The sequence below is a fragment of the Blennius ocellaris genome, assembly GCF_963422515.1.
Source record: "Blennius ocellaris genome assembly, chromosome: 15".
Classification (NCBI taxonomy): Eukaryota; Metazoa; Chordata; class Actinopteri; order Blenniiformes; family Blenniidae; genus Blennius; species Blennius ocellaris.
Genome location: NC_137664.1, coordinates 2989748 through 3016477, shown reverse-complemented (window position 1 = coordinate 3016477; position 26730 = coordinate 2989748). Strand labels below are relative to the sequence as shown.

Below are 26730 nucleotides of genomic sequence, written 5' to 3'. Positions count from 1 at the left end.
CTTTTCCTTCTTTCTTTGTTTTATTTCTCTCGAAGCTTTCAGGGAACCTCACCACAAGTGTGAACGGTGCCTGCAAGTCTGACTGTGTCAGATTAATGAGGCGTACGGGGGGTGGGGGGGTGTACGTACAGGTGTTGGGGGTTCCGTTGGGCGGCGGCAGGTAGGAACCCGCTTTCCAGGACTTGGCTTTGAAGCCCTTCTTGCATCGCTGGCAGTCCTGGCCCGTGGTGTTGTGTTCACACTGGCACTGGAGGTTCCCTTCGATCAGCAGGCACTGGGAGGCATGGAGGTTACACTTGCACCTGAAAGAAAGAGAGAGAGAGAGAGAGAGAGAGAGAGAGAGAGAGAGAGAGAGAGAGAGAGAGAGAGAGAGAGAGAGAGAGAGACGGGCCAAGTCAGTTGACGAGTGTGAAATGTAAAGGTTGACGTGTGACGCGAGTCCCCGCGTCCCACTGCGGGAGGAAGATAATAATACCGAATATGAAAGCACCACCTTTTGTACGGGGATATAAATACTGCAATGGGTGTTTCCTCGCCTCAGTTGAGAAGATTTTTTTTTTTGTCGTTACCATCATGGGTTGTCTAATTATTTAGGCCGACATAAGACGAATTTTCAGGTGAAATATTAACTGAAATGGAAAACTTGTAATTCTTCATCCTCATGCGTGTGCGCTTTCAAGTCCCATCGGTGTCGCCGCTCACCCAGCACGAGATGTAAAATACAAACGCGTAAAAATATCCTATATGACGCTCTGGAGGCCGGCTTCCATGTTTGGGTTCACGGCATTTGCTCTTACTCTTTTGGGGGCTGGAATGTATTTGCCTCTTTCTGGGCGATTTCCCATCCTGATGCTTCCCCGTACAGTTTGTACCTTTGCCAGTCAGTCTGATTCGGTGTCATTTGATTTAACTTCGCAGCAGTTGCGCTTTACGCGCGGACTCCGGAGGCGACACGAATATGAATCAAAGAAAATATGGCGGCGTCGATGAACAACGCACACTCTTGACACATGGACTGTGGAGCTGAAATGTTTTGTCAATTCATTGATTTGTTAAAAAAAATTTTTTGGGAGATCTTTTCATCTCGTTTGAAAATCCGTCTCCTAATGAGTCTCCAGTTGTTGTTTTTTTTTCGCGTGTATTACGCGGTGAGTTTAGGAGTAAATGGAGAAAATACACTGAAGGCAGATTAAGTTGACGGCTCTCAACACAATAACTGTGGCGTCTGAGGCTCATGAGGGGATGTTTGCCATTTAATCAATTTTCTCGGCTTTTCTCACTCCCAAATCCAAATAATTGATCATACGAAAAAATTGAATTACGACAAGTAATTTTTCACTTTCCATTCAATTTTAATTCCAATAATGAAAATTATTTTTTTTTTTCCCACAAGCGGAGTCCAAAATGATGTGCCTTGGTAATTTATTCATCCTCTCTCTGTCCACAAGTGCAAAGCCAGAGCGAAATGATTACATGCAATTACTGCCGGCGGAATTCAAGTGTCTGGATTTCTGCATGGGAGCGGGGCCGCATGTGGATGGACGTGGACGGGACGCGTGCACACTTGACCTCGGCAGAGGGCCGGGTCCCAGGTGGGCTGATCCCGGGGTTGAGGTTTTGCCAGGAAGGAAATGAGGATCTTAAGGACACTCCGCAGCCACGACTTCAAATTACAGCCTTTTCCAGATGAGCGACTGGACTCCAATCCAGTTTGTTCCACTGGAGTGAGCAGCCATCCGTCTGCATCAAATATTCAAAGAATGGCCTCTGTATTGTGGCGAGATGACGGCTTCAATCTTCTTCTTCCCCTCCCACACTAATCTACGGCGCTTTCTTATTATTTTTTTGTGACAATCGACTTCATATATATATATATATAAGCTCAGATTCTGAGAAAATGGCGACTGAAAGTAAGAAATCCTGAATGGGAAAAAAAACTACAAATTTGACAAGTTGATCACCAACTTGTAAATCCCCCCCCCCCCGTTTCTCTGTGATCACCGAGCTCGCTGACAGGATCCATCCACCGACAAGGCCTTGTTTCCCCGCACGCCTTCTGAAGGACACGATCTGTCCACTTAGCCAAGACGGAAATTGAACATCTCTTTTTCATGGAGGGGAAAAAAAAAAAGAAAAGTGAAGCGCTTGAGAGTGTCAAGTAAGACAGGTGTGTGTGTGTGTGTGTGTGTGTGTGATTGTGATGCATGTGTCTGAGAGCGCTGATGACAGACAACAGATCAGAGAAGCACGGGAGCGGGTGACGAATGCCCGCGCCGAGTGACTGACAGCGCCGAACGTATCGCCGCTTCTCATCTCCGGCGTCCTCGCCGACGAATCTCATCCGTCTCGTCGCGAAAGTGGGGAAAACGCCGCCGACCGCGAGGTTCTGGGGAGTTGCACTTTTTTTTTTTTTTTTTGCTGCCCAGTCATGCAGCCATTTGTGCCTTGCGGGCCTAATGGCGCCCGCCGTTGAGGAAACGGCCCCCTCTTTTGTCGACGCCGACTTCGTCAAAAGCGCGAGGACGAAACGCGACTTAACCTTGACGCCGTCTTCAGCGGCGTCCCACTCCTGCTGAGGCCTCCTACATTTAACTGTATCGAGAGCGCAGGTTAAAACTTTCTGGAGACTCCCGTCTCCTTGACCTGCTTTCCTGACTCGGGGCGACGCACAACGCAGGAAAACCAGGAGTCCTTCTTCGCCTCGCGCTCCTTCCGCATGAGTGATGTGACACTCTGACTTTTCAAGTGCAATGTCTCTCTTGCTCTCTCTCTTTCGGATGACAGCCTGCACTGGGATGTTTCCTCCCCTCCCTCCCTCCCCCAACTCCATCCCTCTTTTCCAAGTCCCTCCGCACACAAATAATACATGGGCACAATCATATGTTAATGTGCAAGATGTCTGCCTTCAGTGCACAGTCATCAAAGTGGGAGTAGCAGCTCTGAGCTGAAGGAAGTTAAGACGGGACAGCTGGATCCATCATGAGCATGTCTATTTACTTGCAGAGGGAGGGAGAGAGAGAGAGAGAGAGAGAGAGGGAAGGGGGGGAAAAGAAATAAGAGAAGGTGAGTGGAGGAGGAGACAGAAGGGCAGAATACAGCAGAACACTCGGAGGCTGAGGAAATAATGGATGCTAATTTGTTTCGGCCGACACACACACACGCACACACACACACACACACACACACACACACACACACACACACACACACACACACACACACACACACACACACACACACACACACACACACACACACACACACACACACACACACACACACACACACACACACACACACACACACACACACTCCTGTAATTAGGGGGTCGGTGTCCAAAGTGTGCTTGTTATACGGCCTGAGAACAATTGCAGAAACGACAAAATAGTTTCATTCCAGGAAAAACAAAGCAACAACAAAAAAAAATCACACATATTTATGAACTCATTCTGAAAGTGATCGCCGATGTTCCCTGGTTTCCCCCTCGCCCACGTGGAGGAAACTTTCTTTCTGGGGGGACCCTAAACTATTATGATTGTAAAAACCACAGCGACGCCCGTCAACAAAATCCACCAGCGTCGGAGGAACCGGCAAAAAACGCTGCCTCTTGGCGCCGCGCCGGCGGCGTCCAGAGATGTTTTCTGTTTTCTGCAGTCCGGTTGGAAAACACGAGCAACACAGGACACAATTGTAACTGGAGCCTCCGGTTAAATAAAGATCCTGATCCTCCTGTAATTCACTCTCTGGTTCTGCCTCATCGAAGTGTCTTTTCGATAATGATGGATGTTTTCGTCCAACAGGCTCGTCATCTTTTAACATCGCATGATAAAATTATTCAAACAGAGCCCCTCCACCCCACCACCCGCCACTCCCTGTACAATTACAAAAAATATATAAATACAGTTTATTGGTCATATTTTCAAACTTTCATTTGCCAGTTTTTTGCCACAAAAAACCTTTTGTCTTATTACGAAACCATATAGAACTCTTGGTACTTGGTATTTTCAGTTAAATTATACACTATTAATGTATGAATTAAATGTAATGACTTGGAAAAACTTCAAATCTCTCTTAATACACACAATATGTTATTGGAACAGTGTTTAAAATACTTTTCACCATTTAAATTTTTATTAAAACTTTTCGTTTACTCCGCAGAGAAACTAGTTACCAGGAACATCCAACCAAGTAAAACCGTGTTTCTAACGTCATGAAATGCTTTTAAACTTAATTTGGTTTCGTTGCTACATTAGATGAATTGAATAAAATATCCTAATTTGTTGAATTATGGTAACATTGCAGGAAATGAAATGCTAATTTTTCATTTTTTTTCCCTGTCTCTTTTAAACTCCAGTCTTTAGTTTGCAAAAACTATCTATCCACCTCAACATACCTCAGACTAATTAAATGCTTGATCTTATTTTCCTCCATAGCACATCATGTCGTTCACTATTGTTACACTGGCGTTTCGGTCACACGGGTCGTTATGCGGAGACAAAAATTGCTCTGAGGCACTTTTCTTTTTTCTTTTTTTTATTTGCTTTGTCTTTTGCATGCATGTGGTGCATGCGGGTGACTCGATACACGCCCGTGCCAATAATGACATAATGCCAATGACCTTACAGGAGACGACAGCCTGCAAAAAGCAGGGGAGACGAACGCATGCCGAGCATGTAAACAATTCAGGTTTTTTTGCATACGTTATGCATATGCGGGTGCGTTTGTTATACACCTCCCAGATACAGGAGCTGTTTAAGAAACACTGAACATGAACATAATCTTTGTTTACAAGCGAAGTCCCCAAGGGCACAACGGGAAGCGTGAGGCTGAATGCTGCAGGCAGCAGAAAATTCGCACGAACGCCAGCCTCACGCGGGTTGTGTGTCAGTCTTTCGGCGACGGACGCTAAATGGAAAATGCCTGAACAATTAGCCGGAAACGACGCTTGTAATTTCAGCTGGACATATTGTTTGCCGGTCAATTCCGTGTCTGACGTTTCGAGTGTTTGTGGTTTAACAGCGCAACGCCTTCATGGGATGTGAATCCAAATATTCCCGCGTTTTGGAGCCACTGAGAATTCACTAAAAACAAAGCCGTGTGTGTGTGTACTGTGTGCAGTACAGGACATAAATACTAATTTAGACCGACTAAAAACACGGGTCAAATTGAAGCCTGGAGTTTGCATACTATCCTCGAGGCGGAGTTGGATTTTTCTTTCCTTTCCGTCAGCGTTTCCATTCACCATCTCCAATTCGGAAAAAAGTCCGTTGTGACCATTCACTTACACGACAACAGAACTTCGAGTTCCTGAAAACTGCTTCCAGGCCGGAGTAATTGCAAATCACTTGAGCCTCGGCTCCATCTGTGCGGGGACGACTTGAGCTTTCTCGAATGTGAGGAAATGCGCCGTTCGCTCTACAGTTGGAGTCGATAACTAGCTTGGGTTTTTGTTTTTGTTTTGTTTTTTTCCTACAGGTGCAAGTAGATCAACCTCCTAAAAAGTAGAGTTTGTCGCTGCTCATCCTTTTGAATTTAACGACACTTCCTCAAGTGAACATATACTACCGGCCATGTCATAAGGATCCAAAAACACACTGCCAACTAGTGGCCTGGCATGGAAACTACAGCATTTTTATGGTTCTGTTTATATGGCAGCCCTTAGAATGTGTCACTCATCTGTGTTATTTTAGTATTTCAAGCAGATTATTGCGACGTGAACATGGGGGTGACTGTTCACACGTGCTTGTTGAGTAAATTGCAAGGTTTTTTTTTTTCCTGCAGGTGTGCGCTCTCTCTCTCTCTCTCTCTCTCTCTCACACTCTCTCTCGCTCTCTCACTCTCTCTCTAACCTAGATACAGTGGGCATAGAGGATGGATAGTCACTCCTTATTGTCGTTCCTGTTCATTTTTCTGATAAGCCGTGATTCGATTAGTTATACATTGAGTCTAAAGACGGGGCCTAATGTTATTATTGACGACTGTTTTGAGTTGGAAAAAGTCGCTCGGGATTGGATTAGGCAGACGTAAGCGTGATTAGTTGATGCCCCGACTGCACGGCTCTGCGACTGCTTCACAGAACGCAATTGCAAATGACAAACAATTCAGAATTCAAGCTGTTTTGAATTCACCTTTTGACATGGCGGTCGGAAACGGAAGCTGGATGTCAGTTCTTTGGCCAGGCGCCGCAGTCGGGTTATATAAACTCCTGTAACACAATCGACGTTTCTGCATGCTTGCACTGATCGTTGATCAGTAGTAATTATCCTCGCGCCGCAAATGATCGCATCTGTCCCGTTTGTGTTTCCCCCTGTCCATCCTCGCTGCCGTCTGCCTCTCGAAAGTCACATTGGGCCCCCGTGTTATATGCAACGACGCGAGGGGGCTGCCTGTTTTGGACAGCAGAGAGCGCGGCAATTAGAGGAATAAATAAGAAGAGAGATAAACAAACATCAAGGGGGAAGTCGTGTGGCGGCGGAGCCCGCGAAAGCAGCTGGAAGCAGCAGTTAATGGGGCTTTATCTGTCTCTTCACTGTAGCTGACGTGTATTCCTGCGTGCCTCTCCGGGGACTCGGCTATGACTGCCCCCCCCTTTCTTACTTTTCCCGTGTCGCACTCTCCCCTCACTGTATTTTGCTTTTTCACTCGCCATCATCCATTCTGTCTTTTGTTCCGTTTCCCTCTGTCAGCCTGTGCAGCTTTACCCCTTTCAGCGCTGCCGCCACTATCCATTGCACCAGTGTTCACTGAGGAGTGCATTGGTTAAATTGGGTTGCGGACATCCGTTTGAGACGAGTCGGGTGGGAGGGAAAAGGGAGAAAATAGAGGGGATTTAGATGATGCGGGGGGGCCGAGCAGTCGGCGCGGCGGCCGTGTCAAAGCCCTGACAAGCCGCCTGCCTCTCTGACAACAACGGGGAGACTCGGGAGGCGGAGCGGGAGGAGGGTCTGCCTCCACGTGCTCTTAACCTGGGATGACAGACTGCAGCGATGCGGCTCTGGCCCAGCAGGAGGTCTCCCCGTCTTCCTCCCCTCTGCTGCTCCCGTGTTCCATCAACCCTCTCGGAAAAAGGCCCGCTCGGCGCCCGCGGCAACTTCCGCCCCTCAGAGCCGCGGAGCACACGGCTGGCTAAACAACCCGTCTGCTGAGAAACAACGAGTTCCACGGCTTCATCGGAGGAAAGACGAGGCGCCCAAACCAAAGCTGATTGGCGATCAAGAGATTTAGTTGCGGCCTCTGGATTTTTACAGTTGCATTGCGTAGCGCAACGTAGCTGATGTGTCGCATTTATGTGCCACTTTAACCTTGTCTGACGGTGTTAACGGAGGGTTTCCTGATAATATTACCTTCAGGAAGCATGTATACAGCGGTCCCTCGTTTATCGCGGGGGTTATGTTCTTAAAATGACCTGCAATAAGCGAAATCCGCAAAGTAGTTATATGTTATATATTAATATATATAAGTACTATACATGTTTTAAAGCTGCAAAACCCCGTCACCACACACTTTATACACTTTTCGCAGACGGGAATGAACATTTTCTCACATTTCTCTGTTGTTTAAACTCTCCCAAAGTTGAAACCTTTGCAGATTTTAAAACATAAACATACCTCTGCCTTTTGGCTGCGACTGCAGGTGCCTTTGTCGGTGCAGAACGTTATGTTGTGGGGTTTGTAAGGGACAAAACTTGCAAACATACAGCACTTCAGAGTCCCAGTGCTGTCGATCAGACAATGATGTATATGCAAGTCGAATGCACTCGCTTACACGAAACGCGGCACGGCGATTGATTGACAAGGCTCTACAGTCCATCAGCCAATCAGCATGCAGAACACTATGCACGTTCATACGCCTTCAAAAAAAAAAAAAAAAAGCATGCAAAATTGCACACAAAAAAATCAGCGAGACCGCAAAAGGTGAACCGCGTTATAGTGAGGGACCACTGTAATGTGAAACTTACAAGTGCCAAGACGGAACCCTGTGGAACTCCATGTTTAACAGTCGTATGAGCTGAAGAGTCGTCATTAACGTGACTAAAGTGGAATCTCTGATTAATATGATGGAAACTGCACAGTCCCCTTAAAGTGTGAATGAGTGATTCCCGAATCTGGAATAATGTCATGACGGAAACAATCTCATCAAATTCGTTAAGGCACGCTCGGATACTTTCGTCGGAACAAATAAACACATCATTAGTTGACTTTGCAACTCGCCAGATTTCCTCATTACGTTGATTAAAAACTGTAATCTCTGTGACATGAACATGGTTTCAATGACGAGGCTGATTAAAATGGGCATTAATTCCCAGTTTTTTGTCACAGCAAATGCAACAGCTTTTACAGTTGGTGGATAATATCTGGCTTGTTTTAAAGGCGTGTTGAACTGGGAAGTGTGGAATTATAAGGCTGCTGAAAGTGGAAAAAGGGACGTGATGAGGTGGGAACTTGGTATACAGGTGTAAGCACACATCTGGTATTAAACCTCAGCTCCGACACTGAATTCCAACGCACCTTCAGTCTAATTAAGCTGTAAAAATGAGAAGTATTTACAAATTCATAGATCCTGGAGCTTCCAAGGAGGATGTAATTAAAAAAAAAAAGTTAACTGCTGTACTGTTTTTCAGCAAGAACCACATCCCACAAATTATTAATCAGAGCTGAGTATTTTAATACTTCCTAAAACTTGTCTGGAGGTGATTTTTTTAACTGTGTTCATAAATTAAAATGTGACTGGTAGAGGGCAGAAAAGTGGAGCGCTCCAAACGCGGTGTATCCCGAGCGCCGGGGTGGGTGGGGGGGGTGGTGGGGTTGAAGCGGGAGTTTCACGAAGCTGAGCTCATTGATCAGCAGCACGCCTTATTGGCTTCCGCTGAAGTCTTTATCACCGCGTCCCCTCCCACTTCCTCTCCGCCTCGCCTCGTAAATTCAGAGTGGCTAATTGGACATGACTGCGTTTATGTACCGGCTTCATAAATTTCTTTTCTCTGAAGGGAGAGGATCGATTTTCCTCGAGAGCAGCCTTCCGTAGCGGCACGAGCCTCTCCAAACACCCCCAATCATTTTCCTTCCTCACTCTCTGCTATCCATCCCCCACACACGTGTGCCCCCACTCCCTCTCTGTATCCACACTAAACAGGTAATCCATAGCTGGCTTTCCCTGGAATCATGGGGCAAGGAGGAGTTATAGCGTGGCTGTTTTCCTGCCCACACTAGGTTATTTCATGTTTTTCTATCGGCTCCTCCCACACGTTCACATTAACGGCGCCACTGATGGCATTTCTTTAACAAATCGTCCCTCCCAAGCTCATTATCTGTCATTAGCTAATGCAAACTGTTGACAGCGAAACGCCACAGATGCTCGAGCTCCACTTTCGGAATCCAGCCTCCCCCTCCAGTCTTCCCCATCCGTGTCTTTGTAGTTCCTCGGAATTTTGGGACATAACCCCCCCCCCAAAAATAACTATCTGAAGGAGGGAAATCTTTATAGTGGAGCGTCGGAGAGGATGAAGGACACTCCCGAGGAATCCTGAGCATGGGGGTCTCCTTTATTATTAATCTCGCACATATTCGGCAAGCATGTTCACTATTGAGACGGAAAGGTAAAATATCTTTGGCTCCCGAGTAAAAGTCTTAAGCAACACCGACCCCCATTTCTGACTTTAACCATATTTTAAGTCTGAAAATTAATATGAATATGCATAATATTATAGGGGGTGTCGCTCCTGGGCCTCGCCAATGTAGGTCAAAGTCACAAAGGCACTTCCAGGTTACAGAATCCAGGAAAAGGTGGAAAACGGGGAAAACACATGCACTCGTGTAACTTAATACACCTGACATGTTGATCCTACTCGTTGATGCAATGCATTTCCCAGCCACTTCCGTTGGCACTGCTCCTTATAATGAAATGTGGTGAGCATCCGGGTTGCAGACCCCCACAAAGGGTGGAAAACAACAAGACACACACACACACACACACACACACACACACACACACACACACACACACACACACACACACACACACACACACACACACACACACACACACACACACACACACACACACACACACACACACACACACACACACACACACACACACACACACACACACACACACACACACACACACACGTGCAATTGTCGGCACACTCATTGACGCAGTGCATTTCAGAGCCAATTACTTTAAGCTTTATCCCTATAATTGGGCGTCGTGAGCTTACAGGTTGCAGACCACACAAAAGGAAGGGGAAACAAGTTCACATCAACATCATGGTGTTTAATTCTTATGTAAACAATGACCACAACCCCAATCTGACCCTAAATCTATGTGATTCAATGTTCTGATTGATCACATTGTGAGAAAAACAAGAATGCATGCACACGTTTGTATGGTATAACCGTTATGACCCACTCATCAATACGTCGCCCATTCTGCTGAGCTAAATGGACTTTACTCACTTGTAGCCCACCCTTTAACCTTAACTAACCTTAAACTTCAGTAAACCACTAAAACTTAACCTAAACTAAGCTTACAATTCACTAAAGCCCTTAAAATTGAACCTCAACCAACCTTACGTCAGTAAGCTTAACCTAAACTAAGCCTGCACTTCACTAAACCACTAAAACTTAACATTAACTAACCTTAAACTTTAATAAACCACTAAAACTTAACATTAACTAACCTTAAACTTCAGTAAACCACTAAAACGTAACCGAAACCAAACTTACACTTCAGTAAACTTAACCTTGGCTAACCTTAAACGTCAGTAAACCACTAAAACCTAACCTTAACCAACCTTAAAATATACTAAACCACTAAAACTGAACCTTCACTAACCTTAAACTAGATGAAACTACTAAAACAGCCTTCAATATCCTTAAACCTCTCTAAACCTCTAAAACTTAACCTTAACCAACCTTAAACTTCACTAAACCATTGAAACTTAACCATAACTACCCTAAGTTCAGTAAACCACTAGAGCTCAACCTTAACTTACCTTAAACCGACTGCCTGAAACTAAACTGACCATTGAACATCTCTGTCCCGACAAGGACACACAAACAAACACACACACACACACACACACACACACACACACACACACACACACACACACACACACACACACACACACACACACACACACACACACACACACACACACACTGGCCATTTTGGGTGCTGGAATGAAAGTGGAGTGAAACGTCCAACAAAAAGACATCTTAAATTATTCAAAGCACAGGAATGACCTTGACTTGCCTTTGCAATCCACACCCTGTGTGTCTTTGTGGCGAGTGTGTGTTTTGTGTTTGTGTGTGTGTGTGTGTGGGGGGGTTTCTGTGTTTGTGTGTGTGCCTACTACCCAGTGTACGGAGATGTGTGACCTCCCTGGTGTGTTTGCGGGATGATTCATTATTTTAGCGCAGTTTGCTCTGAGTTAAAAAGCATGCCTTTTAGTTTGTGATCTTGCACCAGATTGTGGGATAAATGGAGAGAGAGAGAGGGAGAGAGAGAGAGAGGGAGAGAGAGACTGTGTGGGACTAAGCCTACGAGTAAATTATTCACAAAGGATACAGTAAATGGCTATTGCGTGCCTGCCGAGCTGGCGCTCGGGCCCGCGAGCCGCCCTCTGATTGGCCGGGTTGAGTCATGTAAAGAGCGACTGGCAGACTCGGGCCCCACTTTGAGGTACCTGCTCTCTGAAGGACTGTGTGCTCAGGACTAAATAGCTAAATAATGGAGCCCGGGCACATCCTGTTCTCTGGTCCGGGCCTCGGAGGACGCCTCCCATGGGCGAAGCAGAGACTGCTGAGCGCGAGAGAGCAATATATTGGAGCGGCTCAGGTGTGGGTTTACATGCCAGCTGTGTAATATGTCCCGTTTCTGCTGGCCTTTCAAACTGCAGGTGTAATTAATGCACACCTCTCACAGGCTTCTGACACCCTGGCTGTTTTCTGTGATTCATCCATGTATACGAGTCGTGGATGCATTTTCCAAATGGCTTCTTTTTTTGTTGTTGTTGTTGTTGTTATTTGCTCACTTATACACCAGATGTACGCCTTGTTTTAAGATCGGGCTTAATGATAATATTCTTGGTTCCTATTAAGAAGGCATCATCTAGCTCATTAAAATTCGGGGTTCCTTTTAATTATTATCAGTAAACAAACCAACTTTGCCGCAATTAACTGGTGCGCCGTTGACGGTCTACTTTTTCCTACATGACATTGGAAGGCGAATTAATTGTTCCTCTAATTGTCTGTGGCGGCGAAGCAACACATGCAGACTGCATGCAACTATGTTCACTTCATTTTTAATGAAACGGACACGGAGCTTCTCTCTAGTTATGACGACTGGAATCAGTTGTTTCTACAAAGAGAAAGCTTGTACTCGTGGGAGTACAGTATTAACTGATACATGTTTCACTGTTGAGGCTAAAAACTACCAATACTTGAAGTAACGCACTCATTGTATTTGTTTTTGTTTTTTTTAGGCGCTTTGCTCCTTGTGGTTGTGGCCATGTTGCATCCAGTCTTTCTGCTACTAACAAGGTAAGTTTCCTGATTGTCCCAATCAAACATTTCTTTTGTTTTGTGCGGAATTTAAGTGTTTCAAGGCCCAAGTCGCCAAACTTATAGAAGGGTATAAATAAAGGCTGATCCAGGCTACAAGTTTGGGATTTTGATGGCTTTTATAAGCTCTTTGCCAGATTTTCACGGTGGACATTCTCTGATATTGTTCCCGTCTTTACTTTCTTTGCATCAATGCTGTGAATTTAAAACAACACCCTGTCCCACAATGATAGTAGTTTTGTTTGCAAATCAAAAGTTGACACCTGATCCGATGTGCTACTGGAAATAAGTTTTCGACAACGTAAACTTGGCAACAAATTTAGCATCATTTGAAATGTTGGAAACGGGGGGGGACGAAAGTACCGAAAAGACACATTTACAAACTTGTATTTGAACGACTTTATTGCAGATGACTAAAGGAAAGTGTCTCGGCGGTGTGGAAGTGATGGATTATTGTCTCATTCTTCACGAGAAGTGATTAGATTACGCAATTTTATAGTATTTATTTTGTTTGCCCCCCCGTGTCAAAAACGATAACGAGTAATATCTTTTAAACGAGAGCCTTCAGTTTCAACCAAACTCTCGGTGATCAAGTAAATGTTTTGTGTCGGGACGCCCAGCAGAAGGCCCGCGTCAGCAGTTTCGCCTTGCTCTTTTCTTACCCTCTCGTCTCGACAGGATGCCAATAAAAAAAAAAAAAAAAAAAGAAGAAGATATTGTGCCTTAAATAACATATGCCGAATGTTTTCACCCGTGAATAGATGCACCCTCAAAAGTCACTGACCACTGTGATGGGTGACCCTTATTAATTCATCTGCACAAGGCGCATTTTACTGGCATTTGGCACTTGGCGGGTGGTAATTTGGGAGCCGGCGTGGCAGCATTGTAATATTCATGCCGCATGATGCGGCATGAATGATGCAGAGTGGCTGACACCGTCTTCCCGGAGCAGACATGTCACTGCATCTTAACGGAGAGAGGCCGCCCTCCCTCCGCCTCCCGCTTTCCCCCCCGTTCCTCGATTGTCCCGAGATCGCCGTGTAACTGTGCGGGATATTAGAGAGTCGCCTCCCTGCAGAGCCCTTACCGCTGCTGAATGTGTTTTAATGAACACTACAGCGCAGCGCAACACCTGGGGAGAGAGGAGATTGGGTGTGAGTTGGACTGGAGGGGGGGGGGGGGGGGTGGAGGTGCGTGGGTGGGTGGGTTGCCGGCTCGTGGTTATTATACATCCTCTTATTTAAGATGTGCAACAAGGAAGAAGAAATGAGGGGAGTAAGGGAAGGCAATGGGAGGAATGAAAAAGTGATGAGGAAACAGAAACGCTGGGATGACTTGAGGTTTTTGGTGGGAGGCTCTTCCTGTTGTGCGGTCCCCTACGGAGTCCTCAACACCCCCCCCCCCCACGGGCGATATGGATCTTTATGTCTGTTATTGTGCATATTAGAATTACAAAAATTAAAAAATAAAACTTGGTACAAAGTACAGTTGGGGAAAGCTGGGTTTTTCTCTGTGATGCCATATGCCCACCACATGAACTTCGAAAAAGCACTTTTGAACCTCTGAAGTCACACAGCGAAGTTGTTCCAACTCAATATTTCAACCGATTTTTTTTTTTTTTTTAACAATTATGTGATTTTGAGAAAAAAAAAAAAAAGTTCCCAAAAGTCACCAAAACTTTCTCGTGCATCGCCACTGACACAAACGCACAGCACGCGTCAGCGTGCAACCGCACTTTTGTATATATATATATATATATATATATCTGTGTTTTGTTTAAGTTTAATTCCGGTGAGACCGGGGGGGAAGAGGAGGATGCCCGGGGAGGAGCGGAGCTGAGCTGGGATCATCCAGAGGACAAGGGTTAATATAATTATCCTGCTAAAACCTTGAGACGGAAAGAACATCATTAGTCATAGCAAGAGGAGAGCTACCCGAGCCGCGGGCCAGAGGAGAGGCGAGGAGAGAGGAACACAGGAGGAGACGCAGTGGGGGGGTGGGAGGAGGAGGAGGAGGAGGAGGAGACGAGAGCTTCAAAACCCACCAGTGTGCAGTTAGCAAGACAATTAGTACAAGGACTAAAACTTAAGGGTCTTTGTTGAGAGGGTGAGGGAAAAAAAAAAAAAAACTCTCCAAAAGGACAGCGCCTAATAGCAGAAACTTGTTTCGCTTATTCCATAGTTATGATATTTTGCTTAATAATCTCCCGATAAATGAGTTTCTTGTGGTGAAATGGTTCCGAAATTAGATTCATATCTGGACTAAACAACGTAATGATGCTCGGCGAATGCCCGGCATAATTTAGCAATTAATTAAGTGACCTCTGGTTTCTTATTGAATGAAAATGGGAGCCGGAGTTACTGAAGGACTGCGCATTTTCCGTTAATAAAGAGAATAAAGCGCAGGCCTTCGGACGCGTACTGTCGAACGGCAGGTGTAAAAACTCACCGATCAAAATACACCGAACAACTTCAGCGAACGGTGTTTACCCATCAACGTGGAATTTGCAGATGCCGTTTGTCCGGCTCGCGGAACGAGACTTTGCTGCTATAGCGGGAATCCGACCAGACGGATTGAAGCGTGTTGCCTGGTAACAAAGTGGTCAATCTTCTCGTTCCAACATATGAGTGCACGGGCCGCCTGATCGACGGGCAGATCAAGTGTCGTCCGCCAAAGTGTCTCTCGTCTGGTGGACATGGAGACTTGGAAATCGGTCCTCGCTGCGCGATGACGTGAACGGCTGGAAATCGAGGTCACGTCTTTGATTGTGACTGAAAATCGTACGGTTTTTTTTTTTGTTTGTTTGTCATCCATTCAGAAGGGTTTGCAGGTTGTGCGATTACACACAGTCATATTCGTGACTTTAGCTTTAGGACTTGTGTGCAGAAATACTGTATGTCGTCGTGGCAACCGTCGCCCGACATCGCGTGGACGAACGGCGTCATGCAGAGTGGCAGCTGGTGAACTTATAAGGCTGTTAGAAATCATTCGGTCTTCGGCTTTACATTGTAGGAACATTTCTTAATGGGGTTTGTTTTGCGACGGGATTATTGATGGACCAGCTGGGTGCAAGCAGAGCTTTTTCGGATTTACTGGTTTCCATGGTAACTGGACAACGAGTCTGTGTTTGCTTCTCGTTAAACGTTACAAGAGAAGTGAAGAAATGTGTGAAAACACAAATAGATCCTTTGCAAGAGTTTGTCAAGTTTTATAAACGGACCTTTAATTTATTTATTTTTTTATATATCCCCAGGCTAAAAGCTTTTTAGCTCTTGGTCTGTTAACAAAATATCTTGGTTTACTAAATTTCACTTTTAACTTTTGACTATGTTTGGTTCATTTTATTTGATCTAATAATTGGTGATCTTTGAGTTCCATGTGTCTTATTTCAAACATATCTAAATCTTATCTACATCTCAAACAAACATTACTTGGAGATACTTTGTCACTGTTGTTATACTCTGACTATTTTTTCTTGATAAATTCTTTAAATGAAGGATCGTTTAATAAACTGGTCTTGAGTTTACATGTTGATTTATATTTATTTTGCTTTCCGTGTCTACATGTAGGTTTATGTACACGTGTGCGTAATGTGATAAAACTTTTACCCCAATTTCACACTTTATCAAGAGGTTGTTGGTTGATAGTTTGTGAAGTTCTGTCACAAGTTTATTGAGAAGTTCAGCCAAATGTGTGAAGTATAAAAAAAAACGGAACTTTAAGGAACATGTTGTAAATTATTGTCTTTTTACAGGTGAATATTTTTAGATAAAATGTAAATCTTCTAGAAGTAACTGAATTTTTTTTTTAAATGACCTTTTGATTGAAGAAATGTATTTCATCCAGCTTCCTGCATTAAATATGGGTGACGGAGTTAAAACTTTGAATTGCCGATGTGGTGAACATAACAAGAAATATCACGAATTGCCAAGTCCCATTCTTTCAAAGAGTCTGCATTCCCGGCGCATCCAATTATTTAACTTGAAGCCCAACATAAACATCATCTTCACGTTACTTATTGGGCTGAGGCCGCGGCTCCACATCCGACAATATGGTCGTTTTACCAGCCCACCTATTAAGACACAGCAGAATACACTTGGACAAATACCTCCAGGTCAAGTGCAGCCGCATGGAACAAATCGTACACAGATGCAAAAACCATACATTAGGATGCGGTTTAGTAGCTTATAGCACGGTGAGGCAGAGCACACACATTAGAGCATATAGTGAACATAATGCAGCTGCCCTGGCTGCCAGCAGCCCAGCCACAATGTCTGATATTATTAATTTAAGAGGCTGTAGTGCATTTAGGAAGCAGCGGCAGACTCCATGTGTGCAGTGGGGGGATGGTGGGGGGGGGGGGGGGGGTTAAATCAGTGACCTTCTGGGAAAAAGTTAAACTGTAATCAACATTTGCTGCAGATTGTTAGCGGAGTGGGTATGAGCTGATAAACAGACATGAGGGAAAAGGTAGTTGTAAGTGGATTCAAGTTTGGTTTTATTCCAAAAGCATGTTGTTGCACAAGTTTGTTTTCCTTTGGCAGTGAAGACGCAGTTAAAAGAAACTCTGCATTTCTTTCCCGGCACAATACGTTTTTTATTTTTTGTCCTAGTTTGTTGTTTTAATAGCTGGCAAATAACTTTTCACTGGAGCTTTTATTGGTATGTTGGGAAGTTAAATAGATGCTTTTCCAGCCTTGTTCCAAGTACCCAAGTCCAACAGATTCGTAATGAAATGCACATTATTGGGCTTTCTGCAGTCAAATTCTTTATATTCCCAGTGGCTTGTGGCTCTCCATGACCAGAATGCTCACCTCTTTGACTTGGAAGATCGTCACACCATGGCAGTGTTTTGAACCAACAACCCATCACGTTGCTGCATGGCTGTTGGAATTGTGTCAGAATTGACTGAAGGCACCTGCAGGTATCGACGTTGTAGTGGATGTTGCTCTGCTCTGCGGCCTTTTCAGTGTGGAATTTGCATGTCAAGTTTAATAAAGCAGCATAGAAGATGGGTGGACATCACCCATGCTCAGCTGTCGTTTAATTGTAACAGAAAAAATGTAATAGTGAATTTCTCTCTACAGTACAGTTTGAAATAATCTTAGTTTATGTTGGAAATCTGATAAAAACACTGCTCATCTGATGAAGAGACACTGACACAACAGAGCGATTAGTTGACCTGATTAGTTTTAAACGACAATAGCCTATAAAATAGTCTGCTATCCCCATACCTTTTAAAATATTCCTATTTTTCTGCAAAGGTTTCTCCCTGTTGGGGGGAGTTTTTCCTTTCCACAGTCGCAAACAAACCTGCTTGCTCATGTGGATATGTTGGGCTTTTCTATTTTCGCTATAAAAGCACATTGGAATGACTGTAATGTATTTAAAAATCTCTTTTTTTGATAAAAAAGTATTCCTATTTATGAGAAATCACTGCAGCTTGAAATAAGCGGTTGATCTCCTCCTCCTTCACTCTAAAGTGAGACGTTGTCACCGCTTTCGTCGTCGGTGTCGCCGGTTTGCACGCTCGGTTTCGGGACCACAATTAAAAATAGTCGCAAAGTGTGCGTGACGAGAGAGAGACAGAGAGAGAGAGAGAAAAGGTTCCAGCTGCTCCTTTTTTTTTTTATCGGCGTCACGTGACCCGCATGTTTGATCAGCGCAAGTTCTACGCCCGATTAACTTCCCGACACAACCTGTCAGCGGTGGGACTCGAACCTGCCACCTTGCGGTTGCCTCACTAACCTCAGAGGGGCAATCGCCGCCCCTCTGAGGAGGAAAGAAGAACCCGGTGACGAGCGCTGGGCGCGAGCGACTAACGAGCCGGCTGTCTGCAGTTTAGCGGCGTGAGCTTGCAGTTTCTTCTTGACCTTGAGCACGGCGGCTGACCAGACGGCGTCCCCTTACAGCCTTTGACTCCGCTGGTCAACATCAGCAGATATAAAGTTGAATATTAAGCAGACGTGTTGAAGCTGACGGCGGCGGCGGATCAGACCTCGAGTCGAAATGTCAAACCCCTTGAAATAATCAGCAGTAACGCGGCTAATTTTGTGGGAGTTGTACTTGCTGATCATTAATTAGGACTCTGTAATTTGTGATTACAACTCATCAACTTCCTGGCAAAACTCCAGGCGCCTCGTCTCAGCCCGATTGAAAACTCGGGAGCGTCTGATCCGTCCCCGTCCACGACGGGACGGTGCGGCGGACGACCGCGGCTTGTTTTCGACCTGTCGGGAGTCCAGTTGACGAGCTGTTGATCGACGCCCGTCGAGTCATGATGGAGACGGTCCCGCAGCGAAGGCACCGGTGGGGTGTTTTTTTTTGTTTTTTTTGTTTTTTTTGAAACTCCCCACGACTGTAATAATGCAATGCTAATTAATGTGGCTGACTGAGAACAAACCATCCTTCCAAGGACACCCTCCCTCCGCCTCATGTTCTCCCACTTACAATTCCCAGCATGCCTTTCAGCTTTAAAGCACGCTTGCGGTATCAAGAGATTCCCCTCTCGCCAGATGCCGGGCGACGCACGGCGCAGCCGCTGCTAGGGAGAATTCTTTATTGTATTTGTGAATTTAAAAGGATATTTATGGAATGAATAAGAGGCGGGGGTGTAGGGGGGGGGGGGGGAGGAAAAGAGAAGGAAAATCTATGGAAGAGGGCGGGGATGGGGAAAAAAATATTCATCTGTGAAACAAAAGACGAGGATTGAAAGGAAAAAACGGGCAAAATCGCTGACTCTAACTTCCTTCCCTTCTGAGGGGAAATAAACTGCGATTATCAAATCGGTTACAACCACCGTGTCATAAATCATCGCATATGAGAAGGACAGTGACACATTCCTCATCGCGGTCCCTCGGCTTTCTGCATGCCTTTCTTTCCGGGGAGGGGGGGGGGGGGGGGAGTGCTCATGAATGATTTAAAAAGTGATCCGTTTCCGCGAGGCTTGCCTGCCTGGAAGGAAGATAACGCCGAGGGGAGGAGCCTGGAGGCTCGATGTGGGCGGCGCCAAGGTTTCCAGTCTTTGGCGAAAACACACCAGAACACTGCCTCCGTGTTCCCTTTATCACACATCAAGCATGAATCTTATATTTCATTCATTGGGGGGGGTTAGCAGTGTTTAAGTGCAAAGTGGTTTTCCCCATCAAAGAGAATAGACGTGGAAGTTTTGATCGGGGGTTGGGTGGGGGGGGGGGGGCTATGATATTGTGCTCTGCGGTGGCCGTGTAAACTGTAGAATTATATTTACAGAGCATCGCAACTCACATCATTCATCACAAAATCACACACCCCGGCTAGTCCCATGAAACTAGGAGTTAATCCATCATCTGCTGCCCTTTTTTTGTTTTTTGTTTCTCCCCCCCCCCCCCCCCCCCCCCCGATCCAGGCTTATACCTTCCATCCCCTCACCTTCATCCCGCAAGAGGACACAAAGGAAAACTTAGGTATAATTCAAAAATGCTTTGACAAGTCTCCAAAGTCAAAGTCACCCGACGCAGATAATTGAGACACAAAAAGCCAAGGAGGAGGAGGAGAAGCATCTGTTCCTCCTCCGTTCTCCCCCGGAGAAGATGGACAAGGCCTCGGGCCACAGAGTTCCTCGCGATCTGTCCCGTCGTCCTCGTTCAGGTTTCCGCCACGACAATAAACCTCTGTAACTGTTGGATTAACAACTGAGAGCCCCTCAGGGTCTAATTAGCCCTTCCCTCGTGATGCCGTGCGACTGCAAAATCACAGATCAGGGTTACTTCAGGTTCGTCGCTTCCGAGTCTGAATGACAATCTTGCACTTGCAGATCCGATTATGTATTTATAGATCGTTTTCTATAATTAAACTGTTTTGTCCACCTTTCTCTTTTAAAAGTATGGTACTTTCCTTCTTTTGACGTTTTTTTTCTTCCAATGAACTATTCCAGTTCTGTCATTAAGAGAGTCCATGTGGGCATTTCGTTTTTGTTGTATATTTAGAGTGTCTTAATTGCATGCCATTAAATATTAAAGGAGTGGCACTCGCCCAAAACACAAGTCTGTAAAGGATTTCTAACCAGAAACGGCATTAATTCGACCAAAGGAAGTGGTGGTGGGAGGGTTTTTACTCAAGGCACCAGAGAAAATGAAACATTTTCCATGAAGTGCGGCTGGAGCAGCAGATGAATGCTTCGGAAGGCTTATCAGACGCTGCACAATGACTTTTTTTTTTAATGATTTCAGAACCCCTCAGATTCATCAAACAATCCCCAGGTGGGAAATCACTGGCAGGGTTCAGTCACAATGACAGGGATTCGTCATGTTCTGTTTTACTTTAGAGGATAAGGAGCTTTGCTTTGCACTTCAATTACTGAAATATATCCTCCCCCCCCCCCACATTAGCATTTTTTGGGAAGATATCGCTCTTAGCGATTGTTGTTGATTAATGGTAACTAAGTAATAACATTAAATCTACAGTTTAAACTTTATCGTGATGAGTTTGTAAAAATATTTTCGGATAGTTCATGTTATCCAACTTTCACATGATCTCATAGGTCCAAAATCTTTGTATTCAAAGTTTCCAGCTTTTCCTTGATTTTCCTCAATTTCAATATCGGATCATAGGAGCTGCATTCAGAATCTGCTGTGTCTGTGTGAGCCGGACTGGCTCCGCCCACAAATGCCCATGTTGGGAAGATGGAGGAAGTACTTCCTCTCATGGTGCCATGTGCCAGAGTGGAGCTGCCTGATTGTGGGAGGAGTCAAAGGGGAGGCGCCTACCTTGATTGTGATTGGCTAAACCCCCCGATGACACTATATAGGGTTTGATTTCTAATTGGCTGGTTGGAGCAACACACTTTTTAAAACGTGGAACAAGCCGGGGAGAGAGAGACGACACACTTTCTTCACTTCTCGGGCGTCGTTCCAGGTATGGAGATGATTATTACTGTTGGAACCATCAGACAGTGAATTTTTGATAATATGACCCCTTTTTAAAATTGGCTTTATATTTAGATTGTAGTCATTTATAGCACAGATTGTTTGGTTGATCTCACATATCAAGTGAATTAAATTTGATGCAGATCGTATTAAGCAATTGTCATGAGTGTGAGGGACCAGGAAAGATGCGAGGAGACGAGCCAAGTCTACAGTGCAAGTTTGCAATGGCTTGTTGTGTAGACCACTATGAAAGGGAGGGGCTATAAAGACACTCCTGTGATGAAACACATCAGATATGGCAAGAAGCCCACAATTCATCTCTCTTAACACAGTATCCTGACTGAGTGCAGGTCTTATCTGCGCTGGTGTTTTGTGTACAAGCTGGATCGGCCAGCTGCCAGTTAAGTTAGCTTCAGGCCAACTTAAAGAGACACGGACACAATTTGGTGTCACCCACAAGTGAGGCAGAGCATGAGGAGCATGGGGGCTAATCTCTGCTTTAACTAGCTGCACCTGTATAATTCGCATACTGAGATGTGATCACAGTGGAAGACGAACTGAACTCACGATTCTGTATATAAATGGATCGTTTTATCATCATCAAATTACAGCTCATATGTTAATACCAGGTGATTGAAATATATGCTGAAAAGTTTGTGCTTAACAAGATCTTTGGAGGAAAAAAAACAAACATTTTTAAACCAGAGACACGTTTTGTTTTAGATATTAATGACGAAAGTTGCCGTCTGCCGAGCAAATATATTGCCATTTGATGGAGAATTACAAACGACTTCTGCTGTCTTCACATCACCACAAACAGCTTTGGCTTTAGCTCGGCTCTCTGCAACATGTTAATGAAGACCAGGAAAGTTTCTTTTTGTGTGTGTGCGTGTGTGTGTGTGTTTCTTTCTGCGCCAGGCTGTTGCAGTCTGTGTGGAGACGAGGAGCTTAAAGCTCACAGCACATTAGCTCTGTCAGCAGGGGGCCAGGATGGCACCGAGATAAACACACACATACATACAAGGGATAAATGAGTCAAGCAGGCATGAAGCAACATGACCATGTATTAACACTCCGAATATCATTAGCATTCATGTGGCCTCCACGCTTGCCAGTTCAGCTCTTAACTAATTTTCACCACTGGAAAATAATGAATTGCTGGTCAGAGACGAGGCTTTTAGACAAGACTGGGCTTCACCAGCTGCAATCGGGAGTCTGAGCTCAGAGAATTGATCCACTACATTGTTTTAGACTGTGGGATGCAGTCGTTTGAGTGGTGATATTGATACTCTTCTTGCATTTTCAAGATGGGATGTTTGTTAGTCCAAAACGTCCTCGATGCAAATCTCACCATCTGTCGCCGTCATTAATTTTCACCGCGCTAAATGCAAACATCACAGTTTCCCTGATGTACAACCGTAACGATTCGTGACTTTTCAAACAATTAATTTTTTTTTTTTTTATTTGAATGTGGGTGAGAGTGGGCCTGTCCGCCGATGTTTGGCGTGATGTTTTGACAAATCAGAGATTTGGAGATTCTTCATTATGAATGAGAATGACAAACGCGAGGCAGACTGTAAAAACAATGTGCCGCCGAAATACGAAGAGGAGGTTAAAGATGGTTCGTACATCAGGGAATTACAGGTCAGTGATATTTATACCAGCAGTGTTTGTCCAGTGTTGCTCATTAGTTTACTCTAAAGTGGTGCTACATGCTAAAGACGAATAAAGTATGGCATGTTGTTTAAAAAAAGTTCAATTTAATTAAATGTTTAGATATTTCTGTTAACAGTTACACAGTTTCTTTTGATGCCATTTTAGTATTCGTTGTTCTTGTCTGCTGTCTAAGATGTTTGTCATTCTATAAAAATAAATAGCGAGTTCATATTTATCTGACTGCATGGGAAAACGAATGGGGAAACGCTAGCCATGAACATTTATAAAGAAAATTGCGGGTGTAACACATCGTTACGCATTTGATTTGATTTGGTTCGACGACACGTCGTGGCGCATTGTGGAATGGAATGGAATCAAATCGAAACCAGTGAAAATGCATGATTCAAGTAGGCCGAAAAAGTCATGCATTTTCCCTTTCCAACACATCTAACTTGCAGTGGGGAATTAAGAAAAAAATGAAATAAGTCCATGACTTTAATAATAGAAGTAATAAATATGATAATCACAAAAGATATGACATCGGTGAGGTTTTTTTTTTTTAATACACATCTTTATGCTACTTGAAATTCCAAGTACATTTCATGAAAATGTCACTTTTGCCTCAAACTGCATATTGGGATGGTTAACTTTCACCCCTATTGAAAGATGATCAGTGTTGTAAAGTTGTACATGTGCTGAATTCTTGCCTTTTCACTCCTCTGACTGACATAAAGGAGTGGTAGACTTCCAGACTACTTGGCTTCACTTAAATGTCATCTCTCCCCATCAGCCAATCAAATCAAATTGAGGAGTCAAACAGGCAGAAGAGAACCTGATGCTGCAGCGATTATGAGCGAGAGAGAGAAAAAAACCAAAACGATGCAGACTCCGTCTATCTCCCGCTCGACCGTCCTGCTCCATCTCCTTCCCTCCGTCTTGGCCCTAATCCACTTAGTTGGCTCTTCCTGAGCTTATAGCCTTTCCTTTATTCCATTATAAAGACCCACTGTACGACCTGCTGCTTATTTCATTAAAAAGGCCCAATCCATGACCCCGCATCTAATCCATAATGCAGACTACAGGCCGGGCCGTGGCCCGCTATGGTCCACGCCACGGTCCAGCAGCGCGGCTGACAGATGGGACGGAGGGAGCAGGGATTGAAAGATGGAGATCCAATGAATGGGGGGGAATTTGAGAGCTGCGCTTATGAGGGAAGCTTCCCGGTGAATACGATTCCACTGATGTAAATGATGATAGAGTTGGGGCTCTGCTGCTCCATCTTTGATGGTCGGCGATGGCTCTCACATGGCCCATCAGTGATATGGAAATAGGCACATCTAAGGGTTGGCTATAGCCGGTAAAATGAACATAAAGCCCAGGGCTTTCAGAACCCCCAAACACCTTGGCTTCGAGTTTATATAGTCGTCGGCACTTCGGCTCATTATAGTTAACCTTGGCAGAACTTTGCAACGCAAAATGAGCAATGCCGATAACGTCCTATCGGCTGTATCCACTTTGACTTTGCCCCGCACTCCTCCCGTTTGACCTCCTCTCCCCTCCACGCACACTTCAGAAAACACCTGCCCTACCTCTGCTTCGGATGCCCTCTACCCGAGGTGCCCTCCCACAGCTTGCACCAAGATTCGGTTTGCTGAGTGTTTTTCAACACGTCCACAAATCTAAATTTGCAGCCTCCCTCGCATCAAACGCAAGGCTTGCCTGCGTTTGCACTTAATGCCCTATCGGGTTACGCGTTTATTGATAAAGCAGCACTATTTAGCTCCGAGTACCTGACTTCCCGCATACCTGCGCCAGCTTTTTCCAGCCCGGCCAGTCACTCTGACAGTGCAGCGTCAGATAAAAGAGACGCGTCCCACAGAGGTAACGTCTTCCAACGCCGGAGCTTGTTTTGCCGCCCGGGCCATTAAAGCAGTTAACTAATAATAATTACTTTCAGCTGGGCTCGGTCGGAGAGCAACGGCTCGAGGCCCAGGGACACACAATACGGCCAGGAAGTGACTACAAGCCTCTCTCCATCGATAACACCAGCATATCTCATTACTGTGGCGACCCGCGGTACACTGCCACTCGGTCTTGATCATATAAAACCCATTTCGGTGCGCCGTTCCTGCCAGGGCACCAGCGGAGAGGAATATTCATTATTCAAATTTTAAGCATTGGAAATCCCAATGTGTTACTAAGGCCAGATGAGATGAGATGAAATAGCTTAGCCTTTTGTCCAGGGAACATTGACTAATCGTCTCGCTCCCCAAAATCAATTTCCCAGCCGTAAGCATCAGACACTCCTGATTGTACTGTACTGTTGAGGACCCCCCACCACTATCACCTAATACTCCTCCTGGCTGCCCAGAATAACTTATTGATTAGTGATTATGTTACGGGAGGTGTGGGTGGCCGGGACGGAAGACGGACCGGCCTCGGTCATCTCCACGGGGCTAAATTTGGGTCCTCTGTTACCAGATCCATCAACATGCTGACACTTTCACCAGCTGCCACCAGGCCACCTCTCTGGATGGGGAGACAAATTAGCCGAGATTTCTGCAAAGTGCACTGGTACAAATGAAGAGAAATCGAGTTTACATGGTCGGGGGTTGATTCAAGCAAAGCGGCACAGCAGGGACTTCGAGCTCGGCCATACATTTTAAAAGCCGTCGTGCACTTGTGGGTTATTTATTATTATTTCTCTTTTTTAAAAAGGCCGCGTTTTCTGAAACGAGCACGGTTGAATATTGCATTACTTTCCGGGTTCGGCGGAGGGTCTGGCGCGATGATGGACCGTCTCACCTCCGGGGTATTGGGCTGATCTTTCCCTCACTCTGATTCTGTGCTGAGCCTGAAAAGTGGCTGTGATCAATACCTGCAGGCCCTTTCCACAATGCCGGAGGGCTGTTTGTGTGTTTGTGTTTCCGTGTGTGTGTGTACGTGTGTGTTTGCTGTGTCAGCATACACTCAGGACTTCATCAAACACCACCACCACCACCACCACCACCGCCGCCATACCTTGACTCCACATCGGTCAACGCCCCGCTCAAACCGTCGCTCATTTTCACTTTCCCCTTCTCAGCCGCCGCACACCCACAAATTCATGCCTCCTTCCCCGCGTTCCGTGCCATCCCACCAAGGATGTTAAATACCATTCAAATGTCAGCCGGCGGTATTGATTGGAATAATAATTCTGAGAGGTAGGAAAGATGGCTTGTTGATGCTAAGCAGGTGCGTGACGGCCGGCGCATCCTTCACTGTCACAAAGTTGCCACGTAAGGGTTCCCGGCTCCCGCGGGCAGGAGTGCGGGTGGTGGTTTACGTTGGACCGCCGAGGCCGCGCGTTTCTGCCATTAATCATTGTCCTCGCGGGCCGGTGACGGGAAGATCAGAATTCAATGCTGAGTGGGGGGGAGAGGAGGTCATTTTGAGATGCCCTCAGATCACAGTGGCGGCGCTGGATCGTGAGCGCACGAGTGTCAAAGCAGAGGGTGCGTGCATCTCAAGTGGCGATCTGGAATAATAGTAATATGTAATGAGGTTTGGGTTCCTTTTCCCTGCAAAGAGTCTCTCGGAAGCAGATCTCGTGCTAAAAC

General features: G+C 45.3%; 1 protein-coding gene across 2 annotated transcripts in view; it reads right to left on the bottom strand.

Moving 5' to 3' along the window:
• ntng2b (netrin g2b) overlaps positions 1-26730 on the bottom strand; it is an 80398-nt gene that overhangs the window by 36722 nt on the left and 16946 nt on the right. For both annotated transcript variants that reach the window (XM_080510028.1, XM_080510029.1), the window contains exon 4: positions 130-302. In XM_080510028.1, the coding sequence (XP_080366154.1) occupies positions 130-302 (173 nt within the window). The remainder of the gene's footprint in view (positions 1-129; positions 303-26730) is intronic.